This window comes from Sarcophilus harrisii, chromosome 3 (genome assembly GCF_902635505.1).
Source record: "Sarcophilus harrisii chromosome 3, mSarHar1.11, whole genome shotgun sequence".
NCBI lineage: Eukaryota > Metazoa > Chordata > Mammalia > Dasyuromorphia > Dasyuridae > Sarcophilus > Sarcophilus harrisii.
Genome location: NC_045428.1, coordinates 502,521,565 through 502,548,652, shown reverse-complemented (window position 1 = coordinate 502,548,652; position 27,088 = coordinate 502,521,565). Strand labels below are relative to the sequence as shown.

The 27,088-nt window shown below is 35.7% G+C and overlaps 1 protein-coding gene across 2 annotated transcripts in view; it reads right to left on the bottom strand.

Moving 5' to 3' along the window:
• FCHSD2 (FCH and double SH3 domains 2) overlaps positions 1–27,088 on the bottom strand; it is a 354,207-nt gene that overhangs the window by 83,621 nt on the left and 243,498 nt on the right. For both annotated transcript variants that reach the window (XM_031961492.1, XM_031961491.1), the window contains exons 10-12: positions 19,046–19,141; positions 8,152–8,268; positions 3,537–3,641 (exon numbers count right to left, since the gene is read on the bottom strand). In XM_031961492.1, coding sequence (XP_031817352.1) covers positions 3,537–3,641; positions 8,152–8,268; positions 19,046–19,141 — 318 coding nt within the window. The remainder of the gene's footprint in view (positions 1–3,536; positions 3,642–8,151; positions 8,269–19,045; positions 19,142–27,088) is intronic.

Sequence of the window (27,088 nt, the reverse complement as noted above, 5' to 3'; positions counted from 1 at the left end):
ATATCACTCCTCCACTTTTCAGCTAAACTTTTTGAAAAGGCCATCTAAACTTGATACTACCACTTCCCTTCCTTGATTTTCTTTTAAATCTTCTCTAATCTGGTACTCAAGTATGTCATTCACTCAAAGCCATTCTTCTCAAGGTTACCAACCATCGCTTACTCCTTGTAAAAATAGTCATCCTTTTTGACTTCTCTGAAGTATTTAATACTACTAATCACATTTTCTTCCTGGACACTTTTCTTTCTGGGTTTTTGTGATACTATTCTCTCCTGGTTCTCCTACCTCTTGGGCTACTTTTTCTCCCTTTACTTTATTAGTTCTTTGTCCAAGTCATTCTTATCAACTATTGTTGGCCCCCAGGGCTTTGTGCTAGGATGTCTTCCCTTTTCCTTATCTAGGGGTTGGGCAAAGCACAGCACAGACCAAATTTGGACCAGAGCTTGTTTTTAATGTGCTTTGGAAGGCCAAGAATGATTTTTACATCTTAAAATAGCTTTATTGTATTTTTTTTTAAATGTAAAAAGTCATTCTTAGATGGAGGCTATAAAAATAGGTTGACATACACATTTGGCCTGTAAGCAGCAGTATGAGGACCCCTACTCTATATATACTATCTCTCTTGGCAAGTCTGTTGGCTCTTATGGGTTCATTTATCATCCTTATGCAGATAATTTCTGCATTCAACTCTAGTCTCATTGCTGAGCTCCTAGTCTCAGAATTAAGTGCTTATTGGACATTTTGATCTAGCTTTCTCATAGGAATTTCAAACTTAGCATGTCAAAAATAAAACTCATTTCCCTTTATCTCTTTTGAACTTCCGTATTAGTGACGAGGATACTAGCACAATCCCAGTAACATAGGTTTGCAACCTCAGTATTATTCTTGATATTTTGTGCTGAATGAACCAAGTAATCAGGTCTTATCATTTACAACAATGCTCATCTATGTCCTTTTCCCTCCACTCACATGATCATTACTACAGTTCAGATCTTCATCACCTTTTGTCTGGATTACCACACTATTCTTTTAGCTAATTTTCTAGCCATAAGTCTTTTTTTTCTCCAATACATTCTCCAAACAGCACTCAAAACATTTTTTCAAAGTAGAATTTGTCACTTCCTCCACCATCCCAGTAATTCCAATGGCTCCCTCTTGCCTCTGGAATGAAAGTCTTTTGTTTGGCATTTGAAGCTCCTCACACTGAGTTCTTTCCCACCTTTCCAGTCTTATGTTCTATCATCTACACTTCAGCCACAGTAACCTGCTGGCTACTTTTTACAGATGACCCCACATCTCTCTGTCTTTGCATTCCATGCCTCTGTATGGAAAAGGGAAGACACCCAGGACAAAGTCCTGAGGCCAACAATAGTTGATAAGATAAGATGCCTCCCATTCCTGAAATGTACTTCTGTAATTTTGTCCTTGGCTCTTTCAAGAATCTTAGTTCAAATCCCAACTTCTGTAGGAGTTTATCTAACTTTTTTTTACCATCTCTCCAGTTTTAGTGTTTTTGCCTTTGAAATTACTTTCTATATATTTTGAATGTTTCTTTTATGTATCTATTTATGTACATTATCTCTCCTATTAGAATATAAGCTTCTTGAAGACAGACTTCTATTGTTTTCTTTATATCCCCAGTGCTTACTCCTGTGCTTGACATAAAATACTTGACCAAATACTTGCTGATTGGTATTATTTATTAATATAACAATAAATACTGTAATTTACATTTATGGATTATAAATGTATTATGAGGATGCTTTGCTTTTACTACTTTCTTCTGATGATCTTACTCAACTCTTCAATTATCATTTTAATGTACATGATTTACAAATTTTTATCTCTGCCTCGTCTCCATTTTTCTCCAGAATAGTAGTCCCAAAGATTAGTTCCAATTGCTTGTTAGAATTATTTTTTAAGTCCTCAAACTTATCACCTTTTCCTTTAAATTTGCCTTTCTCACCCAATGACTTCTCTGTTTTTATATCATTAACTTTCCATTTAATGAGGCTAGTAATTATGGTGTCATCTTTTATTCTTTTCTGCCAATTTTTACTTTCTCCCATCTCTCACTCTCTATATTCGAACAGTTGTCAAATCCTACCATTTCTGACTTTGCAATCTCTCTCACACTGACCCGCTCCTCTTCATTATTTCTACAATTGACTTAGTTGAAGTTCAAATTCTTATTGAATGGACTATTGTAATAGCAACTCTTTACTAGCTTTCCTCTTTCCATTTTATTTTTTCTCAAATCCATTCTCTACACTCTTGCCCAACTAGTCTTTCTAGCACCCCACCTTAATCTATGTTTCTCTACTGCTTTCTGAAGAAAATTTAAACTCTTGATTCTTACATTCAAGGACCTTGACAAGTGTCCAACATATTTATTCAATTTTTTCTTCTACAAACCCCTTCATGTGTTCTGTTTCTGTCAAAGTAGATTATTTTCCATTTCTCTTTTTTTATATTCTTCATGATTATGATCATACTGTCCATCATACCTAGAATAAACTATTCTTCAAAGTTTTTCTGTTTCATATTTCTACTCTTCTTTCAAGATCTAACTCAGATGCCACTCTTCCATAAAGCCAACTCCTCTCTTGCAGATGAAAGTGATTTATAAATATTTGTTGAATTTAATGTTTGCGGAACCTCTTTCTCTTGATAGCATTTTTCCTGGGTTTCCTATTTGTATACATATAATTTTTTATATTTGTAGCAATGTCAAGAGCACAGTCCTTTAGGGCACTTAGAAATATTTTCAATTGAACTTATGTTAGAGATTATTCTTTCACACATCTTTGCCTTAGACTTTTATATAAGATAAAGAATATACATTTTTTTTAATGCTTGTTTTTACTCCTTTAATCATCTCTCCACCTATCTTCCTTTTCCCTGTAATGGGCTGAAGCTCCAGTTGATGCACTGAGGTCCCAAGCACGTGAAGCTAAATAGTAATTGGATCAGCCTCTATTAATATATATGCCTGGAGAAAGAATGGCCCCGCCCACTCTTTGTGCAAGTCCTGATGTGTTGGATAGGAAATGATGATTTTGGTGGGTGGAGGTAGAGGGGCAGATAGGGAGGCGGGAGAGACTGCTGGCTGGTTCCTGTCACAGCTGCTCACATTGCTAATCCCCCTTCACCTCAAAAAGAATAAAGATTGAAGATTTTCCCTTAACCTGAATTCCTGACTCCGGCTGATTTTAAAATACGCGATCATCACACTCCCCTCTCTGCCATGCAAACAGAACAAAGTTTGTGCTCAGTGAATATCTACTGAATATTCACTGATTTAGAATAGAAGTCTTTCCTTTTCCTCCTCCTCCTCTCTCTGTGTGTATACATATATATATATATATGTATATATATATATATATATATATATTTATATACATATTTATAGATATCTTTCAATTCCCGAAAACATTGTGAACTGGGGGTTTTGAGCCATGCAAATAAACAATGAGAATTGGTAGCCAGCTCCTCTGGGTAGTGCACAAGGGAATGGGTCAGGAGAGATGTCTCACCTCTGCTTTACGGATACTTTCTCTGGCTTCATCTATCTTCTGTTCCAGTTCTGCTCGGTTTTGCTCTGATACAGCAACACCATGACATTCTAACTCTTCCAGGGCCTATAAAACAAAACAGGAAAAGCACAAATATTTTGTTATATTAAAACTTGGTATTCATATAAGAGAAAAAGCTCATTAAATTAACAATGAAGCATCTGTTTTAAGTTGAACAAAATTTCCCCCCCAAATATAATTAGATATTTATTCTGCCAAATTCCACATTATTGTCTAGAAGCCAAAACCTGGTGGGATTTTGAATATTTCAAACAATGCTCCTCAAACTATTAGATACTTTCAGAAATATCTGATCACCTTTCATGCAAACAGATGTGGGGTTAAGTAATCTGGAGAGAAATTTTTTTTTTCTATTGGGTCTTCTTGTTTCTTGGAATGCCACAGCTATAAGCTCTGCAGCTAAGGGTATATATCTTTCCAGTGCAGATAACGCAAAATCAGAGCTACTTACTGAAGATGTGGGTGAAGGCAACACCTGCTGGTTCATTTGAGGGTATTAGGTTAAATTTAATAGCATAGGTGAAATTTATGTTTGGTGCCTTTGTTGCCCCTTTCTCCCTCTTGGCAGTTTGTTGTATACTCTGTATCCTTTTGGCTGTAGTCTTTTCTCCCATAGTCTTTTCTCCCATCTTCCCCTCTTCCCTCCAATCAAAATCTGATCTCAGGTAATGATTGTCAACATTTTAGTGTAAATTAATAATGGTCTTATCATTCCCTTTCCCAGAGATATATGATGCTTCAGTTTTCTCATAACTTACATTCTTATAGTTCTTTAAGAATTACAATATTCATATGCTTTCCTCACAACAACCCAGTGAAGAACATAATGCAAATGCTATCTCCATCTTTCAAATGAGGAAACTGAGTCACTAAGAGGTGGAGTCAGTAATTCACATAGTGAATTAGTGTCAAAGACAAAACTTAGTGAAGAGTTAACATCATAAAACATCTAAAGAGGTTAAATTAATAGGGAGAAATGTAAAGACCTAATTTGAGTTAAAAAAAAAATTCAGTCACATGACTCTGAGATGAAAGAGGTAACTCGATGATTATTTGTGTAAGAAGGATCTGAGAAAATAATCTGAGGACTTTGATAGTCTACAAATTCAATATAAGTCTAAAATATGACACAGCAGCCAAAAAAAGGGGAGAGTTCAGAGTGAGAGAAGTCCCAGACCAACTATTTATCTGCTTGGATAGACAGCACCATGAGCAATGTTTTTAGCTCTGGGTGCTACATTTTAGGAAGAACACTGGCAAGCTGGAGCACATTCAGAGGAAGGCCTAGTGAGATTTTAGAGAACATACCAGAATGAGTGGTAGAAAGACAGATCATACTCTAAATAATGAAGGTTATTTTTAAGTATCTAAAGAACTAGTTTTTAGAAAGCCTGTCATTAGTCTTTTTCTACTTGGCCCCCTAAACAGATATAAGTTTGATATAATGAAAAAACTTCTTAATACTTAAGAACTGCCCCCAGCCTGGAATGGACTGCTTTGAGAGGAGTGTGTGTATTTTTTTCATAAAGCCTTCAGAGGATGGATGGCTCTCTGCTGGGAATGCTGTAGACAGTATCCCTAGAATGATAGCAGAGGAGTTAGACTGGATGTCTTTTCCAATGTACAGAGCTCCCTGCTCAGCTTCTACGAATGCGTGTGATTCAGGTTTCCTTCAGATTCCAAGTATGATGGTATTTACTTGGTAGAAATTCTTGGGGGAATCACTGGGCCTTCAATTTCCTTATCTTATGTAATGAGGTTGACCCAAATGCTAAGAAGGCCTTTTTAGTCACCGTGATCTTTTTCTTTGAAGTCCTCTCAATTCTCTTATTTAGAAAGGAAATAGGACATTAGGAGAAGAAATTTGGATTTGGGGGTCAGAAGATCTAACTGAATCTTGGCTCAGATATTTTCTCAGTATAATCTCTAAAGTATCAATTTCCACATCTGAAAAATGGGGATAATATTTTTGTTGCTTATCTCCTGAGGTTGTTATGAGAGACAAAATTTTAAAAGTGAACTATGATGGAATTGGAAAAAAAAGTCAAAAAAGAAAAAAAAAAGAAAAAGAAAAGAAAATGTATGGAAAGACAACTAGAGTTCAGAAGGAGAGAGTCATTCTGTATTAGCAACTTTTGTGATTAAGAACTTTTCTTCATTTTCCCAAACCCTGAAATCCTTAGGGTGTATGTAGCATGAACAGCTTCATTTTCTTTTCTGGTAAGAGTCTAAGTGAGAAGGACAGCAGCATATGGGCCTAGAGGCCTGCCAGACAAGGCCTGCTGCCTAGGAATTCTTTTTCTACATGTTCCATCATGGTGCAATGGAGAAAGCCCTGGGCTTGGAGTTAGAAGACCTGGGTCCTAGTTTTCTCTTCTACTTACCTATGGTATAATCTTGGGCAAGTTATTTAACCTTTCTGGGCCTCAGTTTCTTCATCTGTAAAACAGGGATAGTAATGCCTAGGCATCTCACAGAAAGTGAAAAAAATCAAAGGAATGCATGTGAGAGTAATTTGTAAAGTGTGATGTAAGAATTATCATTATCATCATCATCCTGGTAAAAGTTCAGATTCTTACTTGGAGCTGGTATAATTTCTGAGGAAAATACCTAAGTGTAGAGAAAAAAAATATCAAGTCTGGAGATCAATCCTGAGAGCATTTTTTTTTCATGTACTAAAACAATATCCAAGAAGCTGTGTTTCTAAAGACACAATTTCAGTTGGGCATAAAAGGCAAATTCAGTAGATTCAGACCAATTTTATTGGTCAAAGGAAAATACTAAGCCATCAGCAGGCTTTTAAAGGTGTTCTTTGATTGAAAGATGAATTGATGTGTTACTTTTTTTTACTGGATTTGAGAAGTTTCCAGGCTAAGGGAAAAGCTTTTAACTTACAACTGTAACCTATTTTTGTCCTTGGAAGAAATAGCTCTGCTCTATTGATAATTGAAAACCAGAAAAAGATGGCTGTTTGGTACAAACCAGACAACTCCAAAAGCTTGCATTTCTAACTGATAAGGATTTCAATTCAAGAGAAACTAGTAGGGTATTCTCTCTATTCATGGATCTGATAGTTTCTAAAGTGACTTTAGCATTTAGTTTTGGCTAAATGTGGTATAGTACAATCTTTTAAACTTATGGCCAAACACTAATGCCAGACAGTAGTTTCTCAGAGTGCTTAACAACTCTATCACAGAACAGGGACAGCTGGCATAATCTTCCCTGGAATGATGAGTACATAAGATTATCCTTGTGCCTTTCAGTTTGATTTCTCCTGTCACTGTAACTTGAAAATAAACAGAGATCCAATTGAGGGGTGAGGGATGACTCCCTCTTGGTCTTCTTAGTTGCCATAAGATACACGCTGTTGAGGTGGTTATTCTGCTCATTGCTCCAAGATGGATGCAATGAATGGATAGGAAGGGAAGGATGCAATAAGGAGGGAAATGGTTCTTAAAGGGTATGCCATGTCCAGAGAGAAAACTATGGAGCCAGAATATGGATCAAAGTATAGCATTTTCACTTTGTTAGTTTGTTTTTCTTTCTAATCTCCTCCCCCCCCCCCCAATTTGGTCTGACTTTTCTTGCACAACATGACAAATATGGAAACATGTTTAAAAGAACTGCACATATTCAACCTATATCAGATTACTTGCTCTCTTGGGGAGGGGCAAGATAAAGAGAGAAAAATTTGGGAACACAGAGCCTTACAAAAAAAAAAATGAAAGCTGAAAATTTTCTTTAAAAGTATTTGGAAAAATAAAATACTATTGAAAAAAAATTTTTTAAGAAAAGGACATGCTATGGAGACAAGAATTGTTCAAAACTTACATTTGCATTTGAATTCCCACATGCATATGAAACTTCCTGAATAATCTGTATTCTGCCATTCCTTACAATAATGAATAATAATGGGCTAGAAGCAAAACAGGTAGCTATATGGCTCAGTGGATAGAACATTGGACCTGGAGTCAGGAAGGACTGAATTAAAATCCAATTTCAGACATTTGCTAGTCATGTCACCCTAAGCAACATACTCAACTTGTTTGCTTTAATCCCCTAAAGAAGAAAAATGTCAAAGAAATCCAGGACTTTGCTGAGAGAACTTCATGGGCAGTACTGGCATGCTATGGTCCATAAGGTCATGAATAAATAAACTCTCTCTCTCTCTCTCTCTCTCTCTCTCTCTATATATATATATATATATATATATGTGTGTGTGTGTGTGTGTGTGTGTGTCTAAAAAGCTAAATGACTGATGAATAAACAAAACAACTCTGAGAACTACTGGGGAGCAGAAGGACTTCTGTTGGCACCATGTAAAATCCAAGAATTAAGGATGGCTAGAGAGGCACCTCGCTGGGACTCAGTTTCTTTCTTTGCAAGATGAGGGCACAGGAACAAATGCCTGTTTAGATCCCTTCCCATTTTAGCATTTTATGTTGCCTCACTTGCTCTCTTCCAGTTTTTTTCTTTCTTTGAAAACTTCAAATTCTGTCTGGCTCTAAATTCAAAATTTTTTTGGAAAGTGAATACACTGAACCTTGTAACATACCCTCTGGTTGTGGACGATGTTTTTGTGCTCTCGAGCCACTCTTGTAGCCCACTTCCGGGCCTCCTTGTTTAAGCTGTGTTCCTCTGTGGTCCCTGTTTCAGATTCCAACTGTCGGCTCTAAAACATAAGAGAGAAAATAGGGAGAAGAAAAATAGTGATGACTTGGGGAGATTAGGTCATCATTCTAGTGCATAGAATGACCAACTAGATGGTTTCCACTCTGTCAGTCCTGACAGTAAAGTCAAGTCTAAAAAGTCAGCAAAAAACAGGAGACTGCTTTCAGTGATTATATCTCTTTGCCATTCAGGCATGGAAAGCGTTACTTCTTCTATATCTTGAGCACAAATCAAGACAAACTCAGTGAAGAAAAAATTGTTTTTCAAAGCTAAAAGGCTTTGATATAGAAAAGTATACTAGAATTAACAGGTCTGGATTCAAATCCTGGTTTCAAGATGATGACACAACGAATAGGATGGTTTAAGAGCAAACCATTTTGACTTGAAAATCTCGTTTTTCTTGTATGCAAAATGGGGGTGATAATATTGGTACTACCTCCTTTGAGACACTTTATTTTGAGGAAACTTAAAGAACTTTTAAGAATTGTAGAGATAGTGATCATCATTATTAACCCCATGCTCATGATTGCTATCATATTCTGATATAGCCCCTTGAAAATTCAAAAGAATTTATAGTATTTGGTGAATTTTAAAAAGCACTATTTAATGAGATTATCTAACTACCCACAATACTGATCAATTTTATACGGGTCAAGTGGAATCAAACCCCAAGCTAAAACAGAACCATTTTTGTTTTACTATGGTTTTTTTGGGAGGAGGTTGAGGTGAGATGGAGGAGGAATAGGGAGAATGTGTGGGGTCAGGAGCTCTGAAACAAGTGCTACAACTAAATTTGTGTCCCAACTTTGTCATTAAATCACTGAATTATCAGGACCTGAGTCCTTTCCTCAATATCAGTTCCTTTATTTTCTTCTAAATAGTCTGCAATTTGGCTTCTGCCCTCATGATATCTTACTTGCTAAACCCATTGACCTCTTTTGAATCCTCATCCTTCTTGATTTTTCTGCAGCATTTAACACTACTGAACACTTTTCTCTTCCTGACATGATATAGTATGATAGTTATTAAGTGCCTCTACTCTCTGTCAAGTATTATGCTAAGCAATGGAAATACAAATAAGAAAAAGAAAGACAGTTTCTACTCTCATGAAACAATTAATGAGAGAAAACAATACAAAAATGAAGCTTTGAAAAGGGAGGGGATATGGATTTGAAAAAGTATAGGAAGAGATGATGGTATTTGACATGGTGACATAGTAGAGAAAATCTGGAGTTCAGTCTGAAGAGGAATATGATGTAGCTGTCTGGGCCCCGGAAGTTCTAGAATGAGACATACAATCAGAGGGAAAGGACACAGAGATGGAGAATACTTCTCAAATGTGAATTTCTAGATTTGGAGTGATGTTTCATAATAGAGAGACTTTTGGGTCATTGTAGAAAAAGTTAGTCTGGTGAGGAATGAGGGATGAGGTATACTATGGAAGAATATCTTTTACTCAAGAGAAATAAGACAGTTTAGCAAATAAGAAATGTAGCGAATATTTTCCATCAATACAGAAAAATAAACTCATATGAGGAAATTTTGGAATCACAGGGAGTAAGCATATGAAGAAGGTATTAAGTAAAAGTCATAAGAAACAAAAACCTAAGTTCTCGTCATCGCAGTATATTTGATGTGCATCCTATATTTGGAGAAAGATTTCAAAGGATTTAGAGAAAGGAAAGGTAGGATTTTATTGCCTGAACTTCTGTATGGGAAATCAGCATAGGAGCCTTTAGCAATTAAGTTCTAAAGGCACAAATATAAAGAATTCCAAAGAAGAGATAAAAAGGGGAATTACCTAAAGAGACCAACCTGGACACAGGGAACTAATTAACTAACTTAGATTTTTTAAAAAGCCATGTAAAGAACATGGAGGCAACAAAAGAGAATGAAGGATGAATACAATGTGGCATGTCCTCTTCAAATAGTATGAGGAGTGTGAAAGCTGCACATGCAGTAAGGCTGGCCAGGAAAGCTAAGGATAATAAAAGAGAGTTGCTTTTGTGTTTTTAAAGATATACTAGGGAACAAAGAGACTCATGCAGGGGTCCTCAAACTACAGTCTGCGGGCCAGATGCGGCAGCTGAGGACGATTATCCCCCTCACCTAGGGCTATGAAGTTTCTTTATTTAAAGGCCCACAAAACAAAGTTTTTGTTTTTACTATAGTCTGGCCCTCCAACAGTCTGAGGGACAGGGAACTGGCCCCCTATTTAAAAAGTTTGAGGACCCCTACATAAAAGGGGCAAGGGGAGAACAGGACAATGAAATAATGGAGAAAAGACAAAGTGTTGGTTCAACTCTTATTTCACTTTTATAATTTCTTCTAGTAAGAATGATTTTTGCACTGGGGAGGCCACAAACAGTTCTTAGATAGTCAATATATCCAATGGTATAATCTGAAGGCATGGACTTGCCCTTGAAGACGTCACCCAGTTCTAATGAGCTATACATTGTGGTAATGAAAGAACTGGCAGATGTGATTGCTAATAGACTGTTAGTGACTTCTGAAAGATCAAGAATGATGGAAACGATACTGAAAGGCTGGAGAAAGGCAAATGGTCACATTCTCAAAAATAGAAGTGAACAGAGGCTACAAACTATGAGCCAGAAAAAAATTGACTTCAATTCTTGGTAACATTCTAGAAGATCTTGTTAGAGAGGTGTTAGAAAAGGAAGTGTTGATCACAAAGGTCTGAAATGGCATCACTACAATGATCATCCCAAACTAACCTCATTTCATTTTTCTGGACAGAGTTACTATGTAGTTGGATCTAATGATCTCCACAGATAAAATTTATGTAGATTTTAGCAAAATATTTGGCAAAATTTATAATGCTATTCTTATGGAAAGATGAAGAATTGTGGCCTAGATGATGAAATAATGTGATTTTGAAACAGTTGAATGACCAAACTCAAAAAATGGTCACTGATCATTCTATGCCAACTCTGAAGGTCTCCATGCATGGAATAGAAGATTGCCTCTATGCCATTTTATTAATGACTTGGATTAAGATATAGATAGATAGCATGATTATCATATTTGTAGATGACATGCAGATGAGAGGAACTGCCATTTCTTCCTTCCCAATGATAAAAAATAAGGATCCAAGAATACCTTAACAAGAGGCTAGAATACAGGGCCAAATTGAATAAGATTATAAATGTGATACATTTGTAAGAAAAATCAAACTTCACAAGTACAGGATTGGGAAGATATGACTGTCAGTAGTTCATCTGAAAATGATCCAGAGATCTGAGTGAAATGCAGACTCATTTAGAGTTATCAGTATGATGCAGTAAGCAAGAAAGTTAACAAAATCTTGGTCTATACTAAGAGAAATACAGTGTACAACAGAGGTGAGAGTTCTGTTATATTCTGTCCTGATTATCTCTTATTAAGTTTGCTGCTAATTAGTGTGTTTGGTTTAAAGAACCAAATTTTAGGAAGGGCATTGTTTGTTGGATAGTGCGCAGAAGATATGTAGAATGGCACAGGACCTACACTTGAGGCCAAATGAGAATCAACTGAAGAATCTGAGGATTTTTAACTTGGAAAAGAGAAGATTTAATGGGTACATGATAATTGTCTTCAAAGTGTTTGAAGAGCAGTTCTGTAGAAAAGAGATTAGACTTGTTCTACTTGGCTCCAGGAGGCAGAATGAAGGACAATAGGTAGAAGTTGTGAAGTGGCAAATTTTTGGCTTGATATGAAGAAAAACTTACAAAAATTAGAGCTGCCCCAGAGGGACAGGGTTACAAGGGAAGGTAGTATGCTCTCCCTCAAATGGTGGATCTTCCAGAAAAGGCTGTTGGAGCACTTGCCAGATGAACAGGAGATCTATAGGAAATGTGGGCTAAATGTTCTGGGAGACGCAGTCTATGTTCTCTGGGTACCTATGGCCAGGTGTGCTGTAAGGTGAATTTTAACTCAGATATAGGTTCTTTCCAATGCAGAGCCTCTAAGACCATGCCTGCAGGACCAACTCTACTACATCCTTCAAGGAGTCCTAGATTTAAAATTAGGAGAATAGAGCTTTAATTCTTCTTCTCTCACTCACCATCAAGATTATTTTGGCTAAATCCTTTCTCTCTTGATATTTCAATTGTCCAGTGAGTGGACTGGAGTAAATTATCTCTAAGGGTTTTACTAGCTCCATACCTTATAGTCAAATAATTTCTTTATTTATTATGAAGTGAAATTATAAAAGGCCAAATGATTTTTATAATTTATCTTCTTCATCTGGAAGATGGGGATAATAGTCCCTCTATTCCATACCTCATAAGGTTATTGTGAGGAAAGTATTTTAAATGTCTTGAATTACTAAAAAGATAGTTGTTATCCTCCTGCTTTCCCTCTCCCCTCTACTATCTACTTAAATGCTGGGAAAAAGAAAATAGAAGGATTTTTGGTTTGAATGTAAATATAAAAACAAGTTTAGATATTGTAGGGCCAAGGAACTTCTTCTAGTTCTGAAGAGAAAAAAAGATAAATAATGTTTTATCCTACAACCAATCTATTTCATTTTATGCCTCACTATTTTCATTTTGTTCATAATATTCAGAATTCTTTTATTCTTCTTTTTGACTAACCAAAACCAAAATGAAGTAAAACAAAAACACACACACACACACAAACCCCAAACTAAACAAAACAATGCAGAAAGATGATTGCAAATGTGGGTTTTAGAATTTAGATAATATATGTTGTTCCCAACACACTTATAAGTCAATTTAATAGGTTATAAAGAAGCTACAGAGAATCATAGCATTAGAAGGAACATTAGAAATTATCACAGATTGCTTGCTGCTACGGAAATTCATTCCTTTAGTTACCAGTATTCTTTTAGATGCTGTATATTTATAATTCAGAGTATTATAATTCTGGAAAAACAAAACTTAGAAACAACCAAAAATAGCAATGTAAAAAAACATGATATATATAACAGGATGAAGTGTATTACTAGTGATGACTAACATATGAGAAATGACATAAAAGAAGTTACTGAGGTCAGGTATGAGCAGAAAAGTCAGAAGGCTAGTAAAGTTAGGGGAGAGTTGTTTCAAGGTTAGTTCATATTCATACATATAACCTCTACTAGATTGTTTACTGTCTTGTAGAGGAAGAAGGGGAGAAAAGGATTAAGAGAATTTGAAACCCAAAATGTTTAAAAATGAATGTTAAAATTGTTTTTAAATGTAATTGAGAAAAATATTATTTAAAAAAGAGGAAAAGCATTTGAGGAAACATAACAAAAAATTGGTGCATCTTTATGAAGGATTCATGGATAGACATGGATAAGAATCTAGTAGGTGGAGACGTCATGGAGGAGTTCGCTCCAGTGGAGGGAGAACCAAACAGATAAAATCACACATCTACTAAAGTATCTGACAAATCTCACCTCCTCTAAAAGACTGTAATATCCATGAAGGAGGGGAGGGCTTTTATTTGTGATCTCAGAACCAAGTACAATATACTAGATATAATAAGTACCAAAACTTTGGTATTATATTAAGATATTTGTTGCATTGGACTGAATTTCCTTGTCCAGTGAGGAAATTACTTAGAGAAAATATCTTACAAAGAATATATTCTAATGATTTGGCCATCCCTCAGCCAGGTAGAGGCTGATAAGTAATTTATATTCATTTCAGAGAATCATTTAATCTTACATGCACAGTCTGGAATACACAGAGATATAGGCTTTTCAGCTATATCTTTTTTTTTTTTTTTTTTGGCTGAGGCAATTGAGGTCAAGTGACTTGCCCAGGGTCACACAACTAGGAAGTATTAGGTGTCTGAGACGAAATTTGAACTCAGGTCTTCCTGACTTCAGGGCTGGTGCTCTTTACACTGCACCACCTAGCTGCCCTCATCTCTATCTTTCAATCACATTGGAATAAAGACCAAACCTTCCACTACTTTCACTGAATTCACAATCTGATGTTACTCTGTCTTTCCAGTGTTATCTCATTACTCTTTTCCATGTACAGTATGCTCCAGTTAAACTGGAATAACTTTCTTTCTCTTGATTAGATCCTCTGCATGTCCTTAGGAGTCATGATGTTCCCTATGCCTGGAATGTCTTCTCTCCCCTTCTACTTTTAAATTCCTACCTATGTTTGACAGCTCAGTTCAAATGCCACCTTCTTCCTGGAATCCTTCCTCCTTTAATAACAACCTTAGACAGTAAACTCCATGAGGGCAGGGACCAGGTCTTAACTAAGTTCTTGGTATTGTCGAATAAAGATGCCATGAAAGAAATGGCATCACCATCATCTCTGTTGCTGCATCCTAAGGTCTATGGAACTTTTCATCATATCTGTAGCTGAAATTCCCATATGTGTTGTTTCTCCTATTAGAATGTGAGCTCCTTGAAAGCAGAGACTACTTTTCTGTTTGTCTCCTCAGCACTTGGCATAGAGTTTTGCACATAATCAGTGTTTTTCATTCATGCATGCATGCATTTATTCACAATCTAAAGTCTGTATCTCTCCTAGTGCCAACCATAGTACTTTCTGTGGAAGATTTGCTTGATAAATGTTTGAGTGAATGAATCAAGGATCCTTAGAGCTCAGCTCTAATTAGACAAACACATCAGAGCTAAAAACAGGAAAATGACTGATTTCCAGAACTTTGTCAGCTTTTTTCTGCCACAATCTGTGATCTGTAATATGCAGATGAAAGAAAGTGGAGAGGAAAGGGTGTCTCCCCCATATACTAGGAGACATTAAAAAGCTGGCTAAAAGAACTATTTCCCCTCAGCATTTTTTCCTTTATAGTTGTGCTTAGCTCAGCTTGTTGGATGTGGGTATTTTCATTATTTTTCTTTTCTTTCCCCAACTCAGAGTAAGGTAACCTTGTCCACCAAATAGGGTTCCTGATAATTGACCCTGTCAATCTATTCTAACAACTGACAACTCAGCACACAGAATGTTCCTTTTTTTGCTTAGGGGACTGGGTGGAGGGAGGGACATGCCTTTTCTTACAATGACTCTCCTAATTATTTTCAGGCAACTTTCTCTCCAGGCAAGGCAAGGTGAAACAAATTCTCCCACTAGAATGGCTTTTTTGGCTTTGTTCAGAGAAAGAAAGTAGAAATATCTATTAACTGAGTTGTCTTGGGCAAGTCATTTCTCTAGGACTCAATTTTCTCCCCTCTAAAATGAAAGGGATGGACCAGATGGTCTCAAAGGTCTATTCCAACTCTGAAAATCTATGGCTTTGCACTACATAGCAAATGCATGGAACCCAACGATAACATGGGTCAGACAGTTCAAACATATAGTATTAACCTAAGTCCTAAGTCCAAGTCCCATGAAATAATTTTTTAGGGGGAGTGTCTTGGGCCATGGTTTAAATAAAATTCTCTGTGCTTTTATCTTCTTCCTCTACTTAGCTGGGAATTTGCCCAAGGCAGGAAGGAATCACGTGTTAGCTACACTTTTAAACATCTATCCCTGTATTGTTCATGTTCTGCATAGAGCAGCTGCTTAATAAATATTTGCTGAATTTATGAATTAGAAGAGCAATCTAAGCATTCTACAGTCTGGCTTAGCCTAAACCTCTAACTTTAACAGATAGATATTAACCTCAAAAGAATTTTATTTAGAATAGATATTTCACAATTCTATATGTGGTTGGTTTTATTTGAAATAGAAAAAAACGCCATTTACCCTATGTAATATAATAAGTTAACTGTAGCACTAATTACAAAAGTTCAGTATAAATCCAAAATATTCAATATATAAATATATAAATTCAATATATAAACCTGGTTAACACATTGAAAAAAGTAACAAATGGATGCCAATCATGTTTCCAGAAGCAGAGATGCCAGTTCCTAAGATATTAATAATGACACATATGAGATTTGAAAGCTCTTCCTCAAGTCAAGATCAAAGTTGGTCAAATTAGAATCTGAATTTCTACATGAAAATGATGGGAAGTAAAATCCTATAGCTGATTACATATCACAAAACAGGAGGAATTGGGAACTAACACCATGGTACATTTAACTGTCAATTCAGTCAGTGAATGGGTTTTCTTCATGATTCACTGTAGTGTCTGTGTGTTCATCCCCCAGCTCCCCAGGGGAACCCCACCCTGACAGATACTCCCAGATCATGTACCTCTGCTATGGTCATTCTCATAGCACTGACGGGTGAGGGCTCAATATCCACCAGCTGCACTGCATTTAAACTCTGTCCAAGAGAAAGCCCAGAGACAGAGGAAACAGAGCATAGAGTTAGAGCTGCAACGCACAAAGGCACAAGGAGAGCAATTAAGAACATTTAGCAGGAAGTAGGTGAGAAAAGGAAGGCTTAAGAAAAGTTAGAAAAGGGCTAAAGTGGCCTATTTTTTCTGATGATAAAAGTCAGGATAATTTAGGTTGTAATTTTAGTTAAAGGTTTAATTTCTTTTTTAACCAAAAAATACCATAGCTCCTTTTCCCTACTCTTCTTGGTCTTTCCCCCTCGCAATCACAACCAAACCTCCATTCCCTATAGGGATAATCCCAAGCTAATTTACAGGTCATCAGCAGAAAGTAACAAACAAGTTGAGACCTATATTGGTAGAGAAGAATTACGATCAGATCCCACTATATCTGACAAATCTATACAACACAACAACTACTGGATACCTGGCTAAGTGTAACAAATTTTAAACCTGCCTTAAAAGATGTAGCTAATGTGGTGGAATGAGGTCTAGATGGAAGGAAAACTCCAGGGTTTGAGTTATGGCCCAACATTTACTAACTTGTATGAGCCTCACTGCCCTCCTTTAAGAATAAGGATAATAATATCAGATTACCTACCTAATACTGTTGCAGTGAAAGCTGATGGAACAAAGGGAAATCCCACATAATGTTGTCACAAGAAGATTATTTGTGCAATATATCCAAACCCCCTGTAACACTGAGAAATGCTATTTACTTGATCACCTGAGACACAAATTGGATGGATGACTTAATGGATGAGCTAGCATTGGAACCCCAGTGTCAATGATTCCTTGCAAGGCCAACAGGTCTGCTGTTCTCTTTATAACACTGTTTCTACGTAACTGATTCCTATAGCACTGTTCTTATTTAACATTGTAAAACCAGTGTAGAACTAATCAATAACTTAAATAATGTGTCTTAAAGCAATTTGTTGAATGCAAAGCACAATAAAAATGCCTGCTATAATCTTAATGTTAATTATTTTCCTTATGCCATCCAATAGGTGTAGGCTGAATCTATAATTTCATCTGTGTAAGGAACTCTTGGTGAGGAAACTTCATTCATGGATGCAGCTTGACAGATAATCTACAATTCATTATCTCAATAAGACATTGAGAGGTTGAGTGATTTGTCCAATGGTTCATTTATAACTAATATATATGAAAGATGGGACTTGAACACAGAGCTTCCTAACTCTGAGGTCAGTCTTACTCTATTATACCCCAGCTGCCTTGATCCATGACTTATTTCTTAGAAAAGTTTTTCTCATTCTCATGTTTTAGAGAGTGAACCCAGGAACAGAAAGATTGAATGTAATTCTTTTCTTGCAAAATCACTGCTAAGGTTACAAAAGAGGTAGTATAGTACACAGTAAGAAAAACGCCCTTTAGACTCAGGAGATCTGGGTTCACAGACTGGATCTTAGTTTTGCTAACTGTATAGCTCTTAGGAAAGTAACTTGCTTAAATTTTTTGAGTTTCAGTTTCTTCGTCTGTAAAATATTTATTAATATTTACATTACTCACCTCATAGTTATAGTTATAAAGAAAATGTTTTATAGAATGTAAAGCACCACAGAAATAAAGAGTTATTTATGGTACTCTAATTGGATTGAAGAAGAGAAAGGAACAACCAGAAGACAAAGTTAAAAATTCATGAAGGTACTCAGCATTATATCATTTACTCCTCTAATATTTAACCAAGGATTTTTGGGGGAAGACCTAAGACACAAAGTGTCATGTGCAGAACAAGGTGACTTTCTGTGAAGACTAATATTGTTAATTAATTATGTGAAGATGGTAGAATGAAAATTATGGGTTACACGCAATTTTTTTTTAGAAACAATGTTATAAATGAGAAAAGAAATAGACACTGAGGGGAGTTAAGGTTGCTTGGACTCAAGCCCATGTTAGCTATTCAATCTATGTTTCAGATGATTGGATTAAAGCTATCACATTACAGCAAGGTTTCATGATATGTTGGTGCCATTTAGTTTAAAACACAGGATCAAAGATCAAGAGTTGCAAAGTTAGAGGTCACCTAGTCCAATCTCTTTTATTTTATCAATGAGGAAACTGAGTCCTAGGAAGGGACAACATTATGCAGGGTATTTTATTTCTACCTGCTTAAACAGAAACAACTATGATTTTTCTGGGGTTGTTTTCCTTCTTGCTCTTTCCTTTTTCTACTTAGATTTTCAGAATTTCACTAACTTCTCTGGGATTTTCACACATCTTAGTAAAGAGCTGTTAGTTCAGAATAATAGTATCAGGACCTGATGAGCATTTTTATCACATTGCTAGAATTAAGATTGCTACAGTTTCTCTGCAGGGGATGGCTTAGCCTTCTCTTCCATGTTGCTTGTAATAAAATTGGCTCCACAGAGCTGGTGAGAACTAGTCAGGGCTTTCCATCTAATTCAGGAATGCCAGCTGTTGAGGGCAAGTAGAAAATTTAGTAAGGCCAGCTTGGCTTTTGTCTGCTTCCTGGAGAAGGCTATGAACATAATAAAAAAAGGTAAAACAAAGACAAGAAGGCAGAAGAATTTCCTTACGGTATCACTGTCACTGGGATGGAACTGGAAAGGTGGCGGTTTATGAAACACAGAATTCTCTTGTAAAAACAGCTGAAGATTGTAATCCCGCACCACCTGCAGAAAGAACAGAGGGCTGGTAAGACTTTTCACCAATCTCAGAACATTCAGGTAAGAGCCTCAATGAACAATGGTTTGGCCATGCTTTTGATTCAAAGAAGGAGCTGTCTAAAAATGTATGCATAATATCTAGGCTACAAACTTTTTCACCTTAAGAGAAATACAAGAGTTCATCAAGAATTTATCTGTTTTTCTAAGAACCAAATTGTGCAAACCACTGCTTATCCCAAAGTTTAGGATCTGAGATTGCATATAAGTATATTTTCCAATGGAAATCAGTCATGATTGCCAGTTTGATTTAATAAAATATTGGTTCATTTTGGGGTTTGGGTTAGATGGTTTTTGAGATCTCTTCAAAAAAGCAAAATTCCATATTGTTCAGAAGTATGAGATTATTCTTATTATTAGCATTACCAATGTCTTAAAAGATATTATGTATGACTAGATATGTATATCTTAAAAGATTATTATGTATGACTAGAAATGGAAGTGAGCCAGTCACTCATGTGGGGCAAGGTAAGATACTAGTAGGTAAGATTCTTGGCTTCACTGACACCAATCTAACATTGAAACCTCTAGATAGGGCTCTTAATTTGAGCCCATGAACTTATTTTTATAAAATTGCATTTCCATTTAGTTGGGTTTTTTGGAAATTGTATATATTTAATTGGATGCATTTAAAAGTATCCTGTACTTACTCTGCTTTGTCCCAGAAGGTGTGCTGAAGAACAATGCTGGGGGAGAATGTAAGTAGGCATATTTCAGTTTGTTATTAAGGAAAAATCCTGATTATTTAGAAGAAGAATGAGGTGTGCCAGGGAAACTGAGTCTTCATCATCAAATATGTAGAAAGGCAACCAGGTGTAGTGGGAAGAATGCTGGATCTGGAGTTGGGTGATTTAGGTTTAAATTCCAGCTCTGATTCTTACTACTTAATTGACTTTTTGCTAGTTTTTAATAAATTTTATTTTATTTTTAATTAACAACAATTTTTTCTCTTTCTTTTTTTCCCCCCTATCCACTGGATTGGTTGGAAAAGAGTGTGTGTATGCAGAAATCCTTGTAATAAATATCCATAGTCAAGCAAAACAAATTTGATCTTATACCTTGAATCAATTCCCATCTGACTTTCTGGACTTCAAAACCTGTGCCTTTACTACAGAAGGCTTATCCTGGGTTTTCCTTCAGAGTAGCATCTTGCTCTAGAATAGAATACTTCCCTTGCAGCCTGCTTACCCTGGCATATTCCTCTGCAAGGCTCACCTTCCTCTTCTATTAGTGAATTACTTCTATAGCTTCTGTTTGGTTTAAGGATCTAAGCTGACCCCCTCTCATTCCCTTCCCTGACTTTCACACCATGGCCCTGTACCGGGTGCCTTCCCCTGCTCCAACCTGGCCTTTAGGCATGGAGTTGGACTGAATTACCCTTTAACTGAGTGACTTTATTACATATTATACACCTTGAGAAAGAGTAACTCAGTCAATAAGCATTTATTAGAAGTGTTTTTTATGTGCCTTAAGGATCTCCTCAAGGAGATTATAATCAAATGAGGGAGACCAAGGTTGGGATATAGAGGTTGAAGCTTGATAGGAGTCAAGGAAGCCAGGCAGGGATGAGGAAGGAGAAAATTTCAAGGACAAAGAGATGGAGTGTATGGTTTGAAGAACAGCAGGAGGCTAGTGTCATTGGACTGAAGAGCACATGGCAGGAGCAAGATGTGAGAAAGTGGAATGGGGGAGTATATAAGGAGGGAAGAAAGTTATCAAGAGTTTTGAATGCCTAGCAAAATATTTTGTATTTGATTCTAAAAGCTGATGGAATTGAGAGAGAGAGAGAGAGAAAGTAAGTTTTAGTGTGACATGGTCAGACTTACAGGGAATGAAAAGAAGTTAATTTTCAAATTTTACAGGATTATTTCTTTCTTATTATGCCTGTCTATAGTCATTTTGCGCATCATTAAGATTTTCAGTGATAGATAATAGAAGAAAGGAAAAGAAACAAAATATCAAGCTATATTTTAGCAAGATACATGGTATAATGGAAAGAGCGCCAGGTTTGGAAGAATTAAAAATCTTTACTGATTCACTGGGCAAATCATTTCTCTCTAAATCTAAATTTCCTTAAATGTAAAATGGGAGGCTTAGTTGCAATATTTAGTATTTTTCATACATCTGACATTATATTCTCTAAGGTCCCTGCTGATTCTAACATTCTTTGTCCTGAGTTCCTTTGTACCTCTAACAGTTTGTTCTGTGGTTATGCCATGGAGATAGCTGAAAATACTGGCTTTTGTACTAATAAAGGTGACACCAAAATGCTTTTTTATTTAGTAGATACATTTTCCATCAAGGTCCTCAACTAAGGCCAAAAAGCTAAAGGACTACCTGTGTCCAGAAACTCTATGAATGTAAAGAATGGGAGGCATGAATGCAGTTCCTAAATTGATCATATTGAGTTTTTATTGAGAAAACAAGAGATTAAAAACAAAAAACAAGGATTAAAAACAAAGTGTTGTGAAACTGAAATTTTCATGATAAAAAAGAAACAATCTAGAAGGGAATGACTTTTTTCCAGATACATTTGAAAAAGTGAAAAAAGAAAGGATTTAGCACTACAGAGAACACTGTATGATTGTGGTGCTTATTCTTTTTTTTTTTTTTTTTTTTTTTTTGCTGAAGCAATTGGGGTTAAGTGACTTGCCCAGGGTCACATAGTTAGGAAGTGTTAAGTGTCTGAGACCAGATTTGAACTCAGTTCCTTCTGACTTCAGAGCTGGTGCTCTATCCACTGTGCTACTGTAATGCTTATTCAAAGTGAGGGAAGAGGATTAATTTATGCTGGATTAAAAAAAAAATCACATCTGATTTCACAACATTTATTAAACATTGAGGCACGGTTCAGGAAAAATATAAAGGTAAAAAATGAAAGTTTAAATTTCAAGATAACATCCATTATAAGGTATTATTTAGAGAGGACTGACATTACTCATATTCTTCCAAATAGCAGAGATGCCTAGAACTATTTTTCAAAACTAACTCCTAAAAAGAAGTAGAGAGAAGCTTCTCTTGCCCACAAGATAAACTCACATGTGTGTTGCATGTGTATTACATCTATGTATAGATAGCTATAAACACACCATACATGTTGTCTCCCTCATTAGAATATAATATGCTTAAGGCTAAGGAAGGTTTTGCTTTTGTTTTTGTATTCCCCGTATGTAACATATGCTTGTTAGACTGAAAGTTATTCTTTATATTGTTTCTGAGATATAGGTTTGATAACCATGTCACTCTCCTCCAAAAACATCTTCATTGCTTTTGGGTTAAAATATGAATTTGTGAGCTTAACTTTTTTAGCTCTTCACATTATGGTCTCATCTAACTTTCTATACTTCTTTCATATTACTACTCTCTTGCATCTCCATTCCAGGCAAACTGAGCTCCTAGCTTCTTCTTTAAATTCAACATGCCATCTCCAGTCTCCTTGTCACATGCCCTGTCATACTTTGTTACCTGGAACACACTATTCATCTCTACCTCTTGGAATCTTCAGTTTCCCCTCATGGAAGGCTCAGTTTCTTTGCCCTTCTCCATGTAGAGCCTTTCCTGATCCTCTGTGGTCAGTGCTCTCACCTTCTTGAAATGACTTTCAATTTATTTGTCTATATCTAATTTCAAGGAGTTGGAAGAAAACATGGTACATACATATCCTGAGAAGAATATAAGCATTTTGAGAACAGGGCCTATTTAATTTTTCATTTTGAATTACCAGAGTCTATCACTATGCCACAAAGTAGACAAATATTCATTCAATTGCATTGAAGTGCTGGCTGCCACTTTTTCTAGTTGTATTGACCACTTCTCTCCTCCAAATTTCAGTTTTCTCATCTATCAACCAAATCTATTCTAAGAAAATCATTTGTGATTTGTGAAGAGGATAGATTGGAGGCAGGGAGACCATCTAGGTTATTTGAATAGTTTAGGTAAAAGATGAATAGAATTTCAACTAGGATTGGGATATGTGAGTGGAGACAAAAGGATGTATATGAATAATGTTGGGATAAAGAAATGACAAGATTTGGCAACTGAATAGATTTGTGGGGTAAAAATGAGAAGTCAAGATTCCAAGGAAGTGTAGCTGGATAATTGGAAGGATAGTCCTGCCTGGGATAGTAACAGGAAGTCTGGAAGAGGTATGCATTGCAGGAAAAAAAAAATGAGTTCTGGCATTGACATGTTAAGTTGGAAAAACCTACAGAACATTCAAGTATTTTCAGGAGGAAGTTCAGAAGAGAAACTAGGGCTGGAAACATAGATTTGGGAATAATCTGCAGAGAGAAATGATAGATAATTGAACCTATAGGCATTGATGAGATTATCAAGTGAGTATAGACAGAAAAAAAAAGTGAGTGACTCATGAAATACCCCTGTAGTTTAGTGGACATGGCAAGGATGAAGAATCAATAAAAGAGACTGAGAAGGCAGCAGGAAGAACTGAGAGAATCTAAAACAAAACTAAACAAACCAGAAAACCCCCAACAACAACAACAAAAAAACCCCAAAACCTATATACCTTCCTCTTCCCCAAAAACAAACTAGAGAAAAGAGAATATCCAGAAGGAGAGGTATTTGGATTAATCTAAATATACAATCCCTCCAACATTATGCCTTGGAACCAAGTGTACAAAATTTATCTTCTATATCAAGAAGTTATAATTCCTGCTAGGTTCACAAGATAATTCATAACTCTGACCTAGTGTTTATTTAGCCTTTTTATTGTTTACTTGAAGAAATCAAGTCTAAACAGAAAAAAATAATTTAATTATTGCTTATTTCCACCCTCCCTAAAGTTGTGGGAAGGTCAAACATTAATATTTTCTACACAACGTAAGTATTGTGTTGTTCCAAATATTAGCTAAACTCATAAAATGAAAAATCTCTTCAAAAAGGAAAATCAGAAAGCAGCTTGCCAATTTCTGCTCTCCTACCTTGTCTTTCATAATTCATGTGGACAGGCAGTTTTGTCCATACATGGGCATTTGACCTTTTGTAGCACACATTTTTCTCACAACATCCCAGGTAGAGAGGAGAAGCCTTATGCCTATGAAAAGCTTCTATACACCCAAAACCTATGCCATGGTGATAATGCAAAGGATTATAGTGAGAAAAAGTTCAAAAATAATATTTGCTTTTGTTAAAAATACAAAGCATTTCATAAAATATTAAGGTGAAAAGGCAACTCCAATCTGTTAATCATTACACGTTAACAAAAGGCACCAGGGGCTAGGTTTTTCCCCTCTTTTTAAGGCTGAGTTTTAGGGATAATTGCCCTATGTTTACAGAAAGATTATATAATCAACTAACTCATGTTAATTAACCCAAATAATATTCCTGTAAAGAAAATAAGTAATATTAACCCAAATCTAATGACCTATTTTTGTGAGTCTCTAGATACCCTGAACTTTCAGCAGCTCTTGCCATTAATGAGTTATACACTCCCTTCTCTTTGAGAAGATTTTTTTCTCCTCTGTCTTTGAAGATTCTATATTCTCCTGGATTTCCTTCCTTCTACTTCTGTAATCACTCCTGTATAACATTTTCCTAATGTTTTAATGTAGAGGACAGCCAATGTCTATCTCAAGTCCTTCTCTTTTCTGTTTTTATACTGTTTCCCAGGCAACATTTCATTTTCTCAGTTTTAATGACTACTACTATTATATAAATGATCCCCAAATATGTCCTTCCAATCTTGATTTCTCTTCTTGTATTTCATATCCATTTTGCCAAATGTCTACAGTGTAGGATCTTTACATGGAAGTTCTATAAGTGTAACAATGTTGAACCTGTCATCTTCTTTCCAAACCTGTTTTTCCTTTCTGACTTCATGACTTGTTTGCAGCATTACCCCACAACTCAAAACCCTGCCCCTAACTTTCCAGTCTCCTTTATGTCTTCTATTTAAGAATCTGTTTCCAAGGTGTAGCTATTCTTCATAACATTTATCTTATATAATACTTTCCCCCGGCAACTGCTAGCCCTTTAGCAAATGGCTTTGTTAAAATCTATCTAAATTTTGAAAAAAAAATTCTTTAATATTCATTTAAAATTTTGAGTCCCAAATTCTTTCTCTCCTTCCATTCCCTTCCCCACCCATAAAGAAGGCAAGAAACATGATATCAAATATAACTGTAAAGTCATGCAAAACATATTTCCATGTTAGCTATATAGATCCCTACCCCTCAAAAGCAAAAAAAATACAGAAAGTGAAAAAAAAAATCTGCACACAGAGTTCATCACTTCTATCTCTTTGGATAGCACTCTTCATTATGAGTTCTTTGGAATTGTCTTAGATTGCTGTATGGATTAGAATAGTTAAGCCTTTCACACTTGATCATTGATACAATATTGCTATTACTATGCACATTGTTCTTCTGATTTGAGCCACTTCACACTTCGTCAGTTTATGTAAGTCTTCATAGTTTCCACAAAATCATTCTGCTTATCATTTCTTATAGTACAATCATTTTCTATCACAATCATAATCCATAGCTTTTTAGCCATTTCCCAATTGATGGGCATCCCTTCAGTTTCCAATTCTTTGCCACTATAAAAAGAGCTACCATAAATATCCTTGTTTTCTCTTTTTTTTTGCTCTCTTTGAGGAGACAGTATTGGTAGCAGTTTTGCTAGGTGAAAGAGTATGCAGTTTTTTAAGCCTTTGAGCATAGTTCTCATTTTTTCCCAGAATGGTTAGAATAATTCATAATTCTGCCTCTTCTGTCATTAGCCAATCTGATAGTACCTGTGAGATAGAATCTCCAAGTTGTTTTAATCTGTATTTTTCTTAAAAATACTGATTTAGAATATTTTATAAATATAACAGTTGATAGTTTTGATTTCTTCTTCTGAAAACTGCCTGTTTATATTCTTTGACTCTCAATGGGGGAATGACATTTATTTTTTATAAATCTGGCTCATTTCCCTATCTTTTTGAGGAATGAAACCCTTAGAAGAGAAATGTGCTGTAAAAAAGTTCCCCTTCTATTTCTTACTTTGTTTCTAATTTTGGCTGCACTGCTTTTGTTTGTACAAAATCTTTTTAATTTCCTATAATCAAAATTATATATCCATTTTACTTCCCATCTATATTTTTGCAAAATCCTGATAAGAGATCTTCCCAATTCTACTTTTTTCCCCTTTAATCTATCCTTCATAATGACATCATAATATTCTTTTATGTATAGTTATAAAACAGGTGGCATAGTAAAGTACCAGGCCTAAAATCAGGAAAACTCATCTTCCTGAATTCAAAAGTGGCCTCTGACACTTACTAGTTGTGTGACTCTGGGAAAGTCTTTTAATCCTGGTTCTTAGTTTCCTCATTTGTAAAGTGAGCTGGAGGAGGAAATGGCAACCCATTCTAGTATCTCATCCAAAACAAAACAAAACAACTAACCAAAAAATCCTCAAACCCAAATGGGGTCGAGTAAAACACAACTGAAAACTACTGAACAACCACAACACATAGATATTGTCTATCATTCTTCTGTTCAAAACTCTTTATAGCCTACTGGGCAAGGTTCAAACATGGCTTTGAAAAAGCTAGGGCCATCTTATCTTTATGGTATTATTTCATATTATACCGTTAGTGCATTCTACTATCCAGTGAAACAGAATAATCTTTTGTCTTGAGCTTTTGAATTCCATGTCCTCTTAGACTCAAACATCCATCTATTTTGTTAATCTCTAATATATTTGCCACAGAATATTGTGTTTTAAATTAATTTGTATTTGTTCATTATCGTTCTAAGACTGAGTTCTTATTTAAACTTTGTATCTTTCCTCTTTTCTAGCACTGCTTTGTAAACGATAGATGCCAAAAAATTTTTTGTGAATAAGTAAATTTTATTTTCTTATTTAGGACCTAAAAGTCAAGTTTTAGTT